The 11,358-nt window shown below is 40.5% G+C and overlaps 1 protein-coding gene across 1 annotated transcript; it reads left to right on the top strand.

The window, feature by feature from the left end:
• On the top strand, positions 1–11,358 carry LOC138004905 (neuropeptide FF receptor 2-like). Its single transcript, XM_068851203.1, has 2 exons — positions 1–47; positions 8,437–11,358. The coding sequence occupies exon 2, from the start codon at positions 8,486–8,488 to the stop codon at positions 9,449–9,451; it is 966 nt and encodes a 321-aa protein (XP_068707304.1). The 5' UTR covers positions 1–47; positions 8,437–8,485; the 3' UTR covers positions 9,452–11,358.

Raw genomic sequence — 11,358 nt, forward strand, 5'->3', positions numbered from 1 at the left:
TAAAGGAAGCTTTTCACGGTGCAAATTTGCAGTCAAGAAAACGGCAAGTAAGTTGATTGTATATTTCGTCTGTATATCCTGGATAAAATAATTTTTTGTTTGAGATAAAGGGCCTGTGACTTCAGCTTGTTAGGCCTGTGCATCCAAAATTTAGAGACGATTTAATCCATAAAATTCCGGTCACCGAAAAAAAAAAAAAGAAGGAACGATAAACTTAGTGGAGTGACAACGTTTCCATGAAAGACATAACCTTATCGGACAAAAGAGTTTCCAAACGAGTATCAAGATGTTCGTATTTTATATGCTATTCTCTATGATGTCAAAAATTTGGATTCTACATTTGAGCTCTGATCTGGGGCAAGGACAGAGAGTTGTTGTTCAGCACGAGGCAGGTGGAAAGAACCAGCTCTGATCGAAAGCCTTAAAACGCGCTCAACAAAAAAGATTTTAATTTATTTGGTCATAACTTTTATCGCTCTCAGCTATTAACTTTACTAGACAAAGTGTTAACGATTTCGGAAGTGAAGTAGATATTCTTATCGAAATACTCCTAGACATCTGTTGCATCCAGCCCCATAGCGTTAATCATCGCGTCACAAGTGGTCTCCATGGAAGAAAATCGAAAGTCGTTATTTCTTTTGTTAGTATAAACAACACCTCAGTAGTACGTTTTACTCTGCTGACTGTGAGGTGATTAGAAACTGATTATTATTCACGTCCGATCAAATGGATGCCAAATGTAGACTCCCTTGGTCGGAATCATTTGATTTCGTCAGTACGTAATGAACGGTATTTGGTCTATTAGTTATTCATTTGCGTGGTATATACTTAGCATTCGTCTTCACCAGGAAAAACAATATAACTATTTTCTATGTAAAAAACTCATTATTGTATACATACTGATGAAATTCTAGGAATTTCCTTTTTTTAAAAAATCATACCTTTACCGCATGCAGTGAGGATATTGCTTTTATCTTTCACATGTGAGACTAGACGCTCCGTGAGCGTACACTGGGTTGCATGTGGTACGTGTTACACAAAAACAGAAGCCACTGAGTTGGGTAGTATTGAACTGCAGCGTTCCAGTTAATTTTTTCAAGTGGGGGATCATTAAGACCATTTGAGGGGTCACCCAGACGTCGTGCCAGCAAAGGCTCTTTGCCTCACACGTTCACAAGTTTAATTATTTTGTAATGTCCTGTCCCATTTTGAGGTCTTTTATTTTTTTAAGCTTTGGTAATAAATTCAGTCTATAGATAAAAAGACACGTTCCTGAGTGAAACTCACTCGTTTCTTCCTTAAAGGGACTATGTCACGCAAAATGATATAATTCCATGATTCGTAAAATGCCCAAAAAGTAGAATGAAACATTGCAATAACCACTTAAAACTGTTAAACAACATAAAAGAATTACTGCCAATGGAAAGAGAAGCACGGATGAACATAAATGGCTCGGCCTTAACATTGATAGGTGCATTACATTTAGGTAATCTTGAGAAAGGTCGGCACGAAGAGAAATCGCCTGGATAACGGTCGTCTTTTTTCTCAGAATCATTTAGTTTGTGATGTAACGATAATTTTATCGGTAAAGGAATTATTCCTCATTACCATTTTCGAGTTAACTCGTGATTAACTAAAGATTTCCCCACAACACCCTAAAATAACGTGACATGGCCCCTTTAAGTGAAATGGTCTGCAAAAACATTAACTGCAAATTGCTGTGACGGACGCTTTTCTGCATGTCATGCATGCACGTTTGCACTAAGCAAACGTTTATGCCATACACTAAGCAAGGACTGAACATGTTGTTTCCGCTTCATAATTCCTCTTCTTTTCAGTCTAATCTGATTTCAGGTCAATTTTTTTTGGTTTTACGTTTGCAGCAAATAGTATCGCAAAAGCTGGGAGTTACCGGGTTAGCATTTTTATTTTGAGGGGTTTAGTTTTTGCGGATTTTGCGGATGGTACTTGATCCCCAAAAATAAGTTCCAGCAGAAAAAAAAGACACCAGCAATATTAAAAACAGCAAATTTTACTCCCGTAAATACAAATAAAAAATGGCTTTTAATCCACATACAGTGGGGTAAAAAAAATCGTTTATTTTGATATTTGCATTGACAAAAAGCAATTGGAGCTTGCTACGAACAAAACGAAACGATAAAAGGTTAAGTCAATACTATTCCAGTATCTGAGGAATAAGAAACGAACTCAAAGCAGTCAATAAAAAGCTCACCATTTTCTAAGGGACACTAAAATTTCTGCAGTCTCGTCTCTGACTTCTATGAATCAAGGGAAGGTCACGATGTTATGTCAAAAGGAAGAAATTGACCACGTGCTAGGCGACCACAAGGGTACACGTGATCACCTTGTGTCAAGGTTCTTGTTTACATTGAATGAACTACAGGGAAGAATGTTAATCGTTCGTCGCTTTCAGAGTTTAACAACGTACTTTTTAGCTAAGACACTTCCGTCTTTACTTTTTTAATTTTGTTGTAATATTTAACCGAATATTTTCATTTCATCTGTTGGGTCGGGAAGCAATCTTATCTGGAGCAATGTTGATCCATCCTTTCACTGAAGAACCACTTCTTTCAATAATGAGGCAAAAAATGGACAACAAGCTTTTTTTCAAATAAATTCTTGACCAACAAGAATTAGTCAAATTATAAATTGTTTTTATCGCCTGAGAAAGTACAATGTTAACGAGAACTCGACGAAGAGGTAAATGCAATTAAATTTCTTGAGTGTGTTTATTTCAAGTTCATTAAGCAAAATTTTGACAGATAATATTAAAGTACAAAAAAAAAAAGCTTTATTTTTGGCCCTTCATTTGGACGAAAAATGTCACAAAAGCCTTTTCCAGCGTAAAATTTATTGAAACAAACAAAAAAAACCCTTCCTATTTTAATTGCGTGCGTGCAAACAAGTGTCACAATCCGTGATTAAATAAACTTCAGATCAAACCCTTTTCGGAAAAACCTTTTCCGTGAATAACAAAGCGCAAAATAGAAAACAAGCTTTCTTTCCAGTAATTCTTCACTATCACATTTTCAATTAGTTTTTCTTACCTGAAAACTGTGCAGAGTGTAGTACAAATTAAATGTAAATTGCCAGACAACTGAGATGCGACTTCAGTAAACACTGTGATGCCTTCAAGGCGTTCAATTCCTTGCCATTTGGTTTCGGTGTTGTACATAACAGCACAGTTTGTAAAATAATATTAGATAAAAAGCTCACTTTGTGATATCCTACGGAGAAAGATGCAATTGTTGTCGAAGACCATTACTCGTCGCTTTTACGATTCCAGGGGCCAGTTGCTCGAAGCCTGGTTAGCGCTAACCGTTGGTTAACAAGGATCAAAACTTACAGGTTTCCAAGGTATTTAACGCTGGTTAGCGCTAACCGTGCTTTGAGCAACCCGGGCCAGAAATTTTGTTTTTCCCCGCCTGTGTTGTTTATCCAATTCAAGTTCCCTTCTAGAGATCCATAACGATATATTTTCCCCAAAGATCCACTAAAACGACATTCTAGTTACAATGACTTTCGACGCCACTGCAGGTTAATTATATATTCTAACGTGTCCACCAGATAAAATCTACCGATTTACGAGCAGATGACTCTACCCACAAAGTCACTACTTAAATAAAACAACTTATTAAATATTCCTGTCGTAATTTCGAATCGCTCGAATTATTCAAGACCCTTCAATAGACCTGTTACTCGCAACCTTGTTAGTATTCCTACTGTCAACGAACAATACCGACGTGCCAGGAGGCATTTACGGATCTGTTGCTTGAATGTAAGATCTATCAAAAACAAATCGGCGGATTTCGCTTGCTACGCTAATTCTACTGGTGCCGACATTTTCGCTATCACTGAATCATGGCTGTCTGAAAGGGATATGGCCCATAAAGCGGAGATTACGCTACCCGGGTACAAATTGCTAGAACAACAGAGAGTTGGAAGAAAAGGTGGAGGGATTGCGTTGTTATTGAATGAAACTATCGATACGCGGAAAGTGGACAGTGGCGAACGCAGGTCGTTCGAATTTTGCGAATGGATTTTAAAATACGGGTCTGGTAAACTAAGGGTGATTGTGATTTACCGCCCTCCCTATTCTGCTGCCCATCCTGTCACTAGTGGCGTGTTTTTGGACGAGTTTTCGGTCTATTTGGAATCTGTTGTTATGTCTCCCGAGCCACTGCTGATCACTGGTGACCTCAATATCCATGTGAACGTTTCCAGAGACCCACACGCTTCTCGCTTCCTGGAATTACTGACTTCGATGGGCCTTGAGCAGCACGTTGACAAGCCTACGCACATCTCTGGCCATACGCTGGATCTAATCATTACGCGATGCTCGGACTCTTTGCTCTGTGCGAAGCCTATAACTGACTACTTGATCTCTGATCATGTTACTGTCTTATGCGATCTCCAGTTGGGTAAACCACCCCCGAAAGTAAAACAAGTGTCTTATAGGAAAATCAAGGGCATTGACAGGAAAAAGCTAGAGGCTGAATTGTCCTCCTCACAGCTCTGTCAAAACACTCCCTATACACTTGACGAACTTGTCAACAGCTATAACACGACCTTAGCTCAAGTTCTCGACCGGCAAGCGCCATTGTGTACAAAAGTGATACGCTCCAGACCGTTGGTCCCTTGGTTTAACGAGGAAATCAAGGTAGCAAGGCGGGAAAAGCGAAAGGCCGAGAGGAAGTGGCGACGTACCGGCACAAGAGAAGATATGTTAGCGTATAAAGCAAAAAAGAACAGTGTGAATGCTTTGATGAATGAAACTCGATGCAAATTCTATAATGACTTTGTCCAGGATAATAGTACCAATCAACGCAGTATTTTTTCGGCAGTGAAGAAGCTCCTCAACCAGAAGAACAACATGGCGGTGTACCCCCCTGTGAATAATAACGTTAAACTGGCAAATCAACTGGGAACGTTCTTTGTTCAGAAAATTGAGACCATAGGTTCCAAGCTCGACAACATGGCGCAAGGGCTGCCATCCCCTCCCAATGACTACGGCACAGTACCACCTTCCTCGTTCAGCAAATTCAACCTCCTTACGGAGGAGAAGGTTCGCAAACTCATCGGAAGCAGTGCAAAAAAAAGCAGCACTCTGGACCCCATGCCGACCCCCCTAGTGATGGATTGCATCGACGTCCTTTTACCGATCATGACGAAAATGATCAATCTATCACTTGAGTCTGGGTTGTTCGCGGATGACTGGAAGTGCGCACTCGTTTTCCCACTACTGAAGAAGCCTGGGCTGGACCTCCTATACAAGAACTACAGACCTGTTAGCAACCTGCAGTACGTTTCTAAGCTGATTGAGAAGGCGGTGTTTGAACAGATACACACCCATATGATGACCCACTCACTATACCCAGAGTTTCAATCATCATATCGTCAAAATCATAGCACGGAAACAGCTCTTGTTAAAGTTACGAACGATATTCTCATGAAAATGAACACTCAAGTGGTCACATTGCTGGTCATGCTTGATCTTAGCACCGCTTTTGATACGGTCAATCATAACATCCTGCTAAAACGTCTGAACGAGGAGCTTGGGATATGTGGAGTGGCCTTAGAATGGTTTAAGTCGTACCTGGTCAACAGAGGTCAGCGAGTCTCCGTCATGGGATCTCTCTCAGAGCGCTTCAGCTTGGACTGTGGTGTCCCACAAGGGTCCTGTCTGGGCCCCTTGGTTTTTGTTATCTATGCGTCCAAGCTATTCTCGGTTGTTGGGGATCAGCTTCCACACGCACACTGCTACGCTGACGACACGCAAATCTACCTGAGCTTCAAGCCTAACAGTAGCACGTCCCAGGAGGATGCAGTTCGTTCGATGGAATGTTGTATCGAGAAAATCAGGCGCTGGCTGATCCAGGACAGACTCCTTATTAACGATGATAAGACCGAGTTTATGATTATTGGAACTCGGCAGAAACTTTGTAAATTGCAGGCTATGAACATTAAAGTAGGTAGTTCAGAGATTAGACCTAGCTCGCGAGTTCGAAATCTAGGTTGCTGTCTCGACCCCAACCTGCATTTGTGTGACCACATAACAAACGTATGTAAGACAGCTTTTTACCACTTACATAACTTCAGACGCATTAAGAAGTATCTATCGAGAGACAGCTTACTCCATCTGGTACACGCATTCATCACGAGCAGATTAGACTACTGTAATGCTTTACTGCATGGCCTTCCCAAAGAACAAATAGCTAAGTTGCAACGGGTGCAAAATGCTGCCGTTAGAGTAATAATGGATGTTGGGAAGTATTCTCACATAACTCCGGTACTCTATGAGTTACACTGGCTACCAGTGCAAGCGCGCATTCAATTTAAGATTCTGCTATTAGCTTTCAAAGCCATTCATGGCCTCGCGCCTAGTTACATCAGCAATCTTTTATCTATTAAATGCAAGCCCTCGTATAATCTTAGATCCAACTCAGGCATTCTGTTGAAGCCACGAAGTGGGAAGATGCTTTTAACCTTGGGTGGGCGCGCATTCCAGGCAGCAGCACCGCATTTGTGGAATGGGCTCCCATTACAATTACGTACTAATCAATCTGTAGATGTTTTCAAGAAGTCAAAGTCAAGTTTAAACAATTTTTCCTTGATTAGTAGTTAAATATATGAATGTTATATTGCCATTTAGACTTGTGATCATCTTTTTAATTGTATTACTTTTAAGTTTTTAACTTATCATAAATATCCTAATTACTTTATTTGTTGATTTTATAGATCTTATTATGTAAAGCGCTATTGATCTTGTAATTGTAAATAGCGCTATATAAGCAATAACTTATTATTATTATTATTATTAAAAAGACGAAATAAATCCCAGATTCCGACTGGGTTTCTCAACCTACAATCGGCGACAAAATTAGTTGAGACAGTTTCCAACAGAACACACTGGCAACGACACATTCATTGTTTGCAAAGAAAACTTGTCCAAAAAGTATGTTTCCGGGATACCCCTCCCTCCCCCACCCTAATCAATGTTGTACCGCTGTCGACAAGGCTCGTAGAAAACAGAAAAACACAACATTGTCCCGGGGGAGGGGGCCATTTGCGCACCGAGCTTGAAATCGACTCTAAAGGATAAGAGTGTCTCAACAATTTTGACGCCGATTGTAGTTAATATAGGTCGCGTCGTGGTAACGAACTCGGTGACCTCCATAAATTGTTGCCGAAAGGTGAAATGGAGACGATTCAGAGCCTCCTTAAAATATTGCTTGTTATAAATCCATGCAATATATATCTCTTATTCTTACGGTGCCCAACAAGGGACAAGCTGCAAATAAAACGTTGCTGCAAATAAAATAAAGTTGCCGCAAGCAAGTTCACAATAGTTTTTGCAAATTTACAAAACGAGTTGCTGCAATTAAAAGAATGTTGCTGCAAATTAAAACATCAAAAGTATGAAGGAAGGGCAGGTACAAAACACGGGTCAGAGGTCATTGTTTTAACAATACAGAAAGTACTTAAACATCCATTAAAGCTAAGCTTAGGCCTAATTAGGCCTAATGTTAGCATTTGTAAACAGTTAGGATTGTTTTTGTATTGATAAAACAATGACCCGTGACTTGGGACCTGTGACCTGTGTTTTGTACCTGTCCTTCCTTCAGTGCGCGCTCGTACTCCTGATGTTTTAATTTGCAACAACTATCTATTTTTAATTTGCAGAAACTTTAATTTTCAGCAACTTTATTTTATTTACAGCAACTTTTTAATATGCATCATGTCCCTTGTGGGCCACCGTACATTCCAGCTCAGTGTCTCTCGATTTTGACAATAGTGATATTTCTTGTTTACAAACATTGACGTCACATTTCTTTTGATATTCAAATTTGCCAACCACGGAACAAAAGAAGTCATTGTTTCAACAGCCAATTAGGTTCTGGTTGGCATATTAATAACAATAGATGACGTTACGAGAAACATCGCTATTTGCTAGCTAGATACCTGTAGAAAACACGCAAGAAATGAACTAAAATAAAACAAGTTTCCCGGATTTGTAGAAAAACGCAAATTTCCACCTGCCACGTCAACGGCAACGCCACAAAAAATAATCGTGCTGCACTTGCGCATGCATTTCAGCACAATTTTTGCGGTACACTGCGTAACAACAAGAAATAACCAATTTCGAGGTTTTAACGACAACGGAAGCGTAAAACTGTGAACCCTGTAGTCTCTATTTTTACTTTGAAACCGCTCGCACCAATTTATTTTAATTTCATCCACATTGTACGACGTAAACAGGATGGAACGTTGCCGTCGCAGTAACTGTTCTTAAAAGACGCCAGTCACTCGTACCGATAAAACCAATTGAAATTCTCGGCCCCGGCTAAAAAAGGGAGACTCAGAGATTTCTTTATCGGCAAACAAGTTTAATCTTTTGATTTTTCAACTTATTAGAACAGGCAAGAGACAACGCCAGACAATTTGAATCTGCCTTAGCTTGAGAATGCTGAATGAAACAGGAACAGATGATCGTTCGACAAGGTTGAATACCACGTGGCTTGCAGTTTACATCCTTGAATTTGTCATCATATTTCTAATAAACGGCTTCACTATCATCACCTTTGCAAGAAATCACCATCTACGCAAGTGCACTACGTACCTGATCATAAACCTGGCTGTGGCTGATTTGCTGGTGGGAGCTGTGTCAGGGCCCATGCATATTTACCGTACGCCAACCTTTAAACCTGAAAGTGCATTCAGTTGGAAAAAGTTCACAGTCATTTACTTTGAAAAATTTTTTGCAAATTGCTCCATGCTTCATCTTGCCTTGCTGTCGTTGGAACGCCTTCATGCAACTTTATTTCCTTTCAGACACTCTCGAATGACAAACCGGATTTATTTAAAGACTGTTGTTTGCATTTGGCTATTAGCTCTTGTCCTGTCGTCTGCAGAGGCTGCGCTATTTCGTAATGACTTAAAAGCCTACAGAATCGTTTGGGCTTCACTTATGATAATTGTCCTTTCGACGGTCATAGTATCCTATATGGTTATTATCTTTAACGTAAAAAGAAATGTCCCTCCACAGCTATCTGGGGCAGGGGCCTCCGACAGGAAATTGACAGCCACGTTATTCGTTGTCACTGCTCTCAGCACGCTCTTAATTCTTCCCTGGTTTTTCTACGCTGTCCTCCGTGAAACAAAATCCAACAAACTATCCAAAAAGGCCATATTTAATATCCGCCAGTCCGTACATGTCTTGTTCTTCGCCAATTCCTTTGTAAATCCTATAGTTTATACCTTAAGAATGCAAGAGTTTCGGAATGCCGCGCTAATGAGGTGTAATAAGAGTACTGAACCACAACACCAGTCTCTCCAGATGAATCGTGTAACACGCATAACAGCATCTCTGGATCCTCAAGCCCTGGGTAACAGTAGTACAAGTGACCACTTTGGAAAGAGCAAAAAGTAAAGTTAAGTAAAGAAACTATATTTAACGTCGATAACTCGTAACAGTAGTTAGATTAAGCACCGCAAAAACGGCGAACGCTGAACGTCGGCTAGCCGTTTGTTGTTTGCCGTTCCGCCCGCGATGTTCGTCTGTTTAAGCTTCCTGATTAACTAAATGCTCGTTCAAAAAGAAACTTTTTCAACTTATTGTTTAAAATATTAACTGAAATACAGTTACAGTTGAGTACAGGCCAGGCCCATATTTCTTAATTTTCCTAAGGCAAATGTTCTCGGTCGCCATTCACTGCGATTAGAGAAAATGGATACAGAGAAGTTATGTATTTTCCGCTTAAATTTGAAACTCTTTTAGCTTTATAAGCAGTTCATGTAGAAGTAGGATGATCAACAAAGCTTAGCTATAAAAGCAAGTGATCAAAATGCAGAAATAGTTGGTAAAAATGGGCTACAAATACTCACGTTTTGGCCTTCCCTACAAACGGGAAAAAAAAATGTCCTCCTAGAGTAGAAACGGCGGCCGGCAAACGGAAAACGCGGGAAATGTCAGGTCTCGTGACCCTCCCTGCCGTTCGCGGGAAAAATATACGCGATGCTTAATCTCTCTAGTAATTCAACTAACAAACCTGAGGCCGACGGTGCGCTCAGTTTACTTCCCCCTCTCCATCAGTGCTCCGTTTTACGAGTATTTAAAGCTACTTGAGCAACACTGACACGAAAGAAGTCAAAAAAAAGGTGTGAGATCCGAGAATCAAACTGAGGACCTCTTGCACCAAGGCCGCGCACTAACCGACTGTGCCATCCTTGATCCGCAAGTTCTCAACTGGGAATAGTGAAAATCGAAACGCCAGCGCAATTTGACAATCACAGCCAACCTGAGCCGAGCTGGATGAGAACGGTTAATGCTCATATAAACATCAGGAGGAGTCCCTTTTAAAGCAATACTAAAGAGACTTACCTTTTCGATGTTGACTCGGAGGTAATCGAAAAGAACTTGAATACCCCTTTGCAGGAGTCGAACCTACGTGACGACCCCCGTAGGCGTAAACTGGGTTGCCTGTAGTGAATGTTACACAAAAACAGTTGGCACTGATTTGGGCGGTATTGAAGGCGCGGAAACTTGATTCTCCCAGGAGTAATGCTCGCTGGGCCAATCGGAAAATAACAGAGAAAAAGGCCTAGGAACCCAACAGGTACTTCTGGAAACTCGTACAATGGAAGAAGCAGGCCAGGGGATCGAGCTCGAATGCGGCATATTTCTCGTCATACTCAGAGCTGCTCAGTCCGGAAACGAAACACTACTTAGTTTTTTTTTCCTTTCCTCAGAAACGCAACGTATCTATTTTGACTTCAGGATAAACTATTTACCCAGTGAGGTGTAGTGGCCAAATCAAACTAGAGTTTGCGTCTTAGCGGTGTTAGTTTCAGAAGGTGCGAAAACGAGGCTTTCGGGTCAAAACAAGAATTTAGCATTTCTTATCGAAGGACTGTGTGATTTCTTGATTCTCGACTGTTTTCTTTGCTTTTTTTTTCGAGTAGTTTGAGATTTGTCTGGACTATTTTTATCGTGAATAGTATGGAAAGGCACAATATAGCATATGGATGTGTTTGTAGGGGACGAGGTAGTGTTATATTCGTGAGCCAAGTCAACCCACAGTGTAATCGAACAGAGACTAGTATTTCAATACGTACAGTTTATTTCGGAATTACCTGTAACTTGTTGTAGAAATAAAAAACTTGAACTCTTCGACTCAAAACAGGAAATAGAAGTTTATGAACGTGAATTCCTTAATTAAGCCCTGTGGCTGAGTGTTCTTGTGTATTCTTCCGTCTTTGTATGTGGCTCAAACCACAACCTTGGACAAAAGTAGTTGAGACATACCTCAAGTTTAGACCATTAGACAATAACTACAA

This window comes from Montipora foliosa, chromosome 6 (assembly GCF_036669935.1).
Source record: "Montipora foliosa isolate CH-2021 chromosome 6, ASM3666993v2, whole genome shotgun sequence".
NCBI lineage: Eukaryota > Metazoa > Cnidaria > Anthozoa > Scleractinia > Acroporidae > Montipora > Montipora foliosa.

Coding starts and splice junctions, on each gene's coding strand:
- LOC138004905 (XM_068851203.1), top strand. CDS start 8,486: ATGCTGAATGAAACAGGAACAGATGATCGTTCGACAAGGTTGAATACC.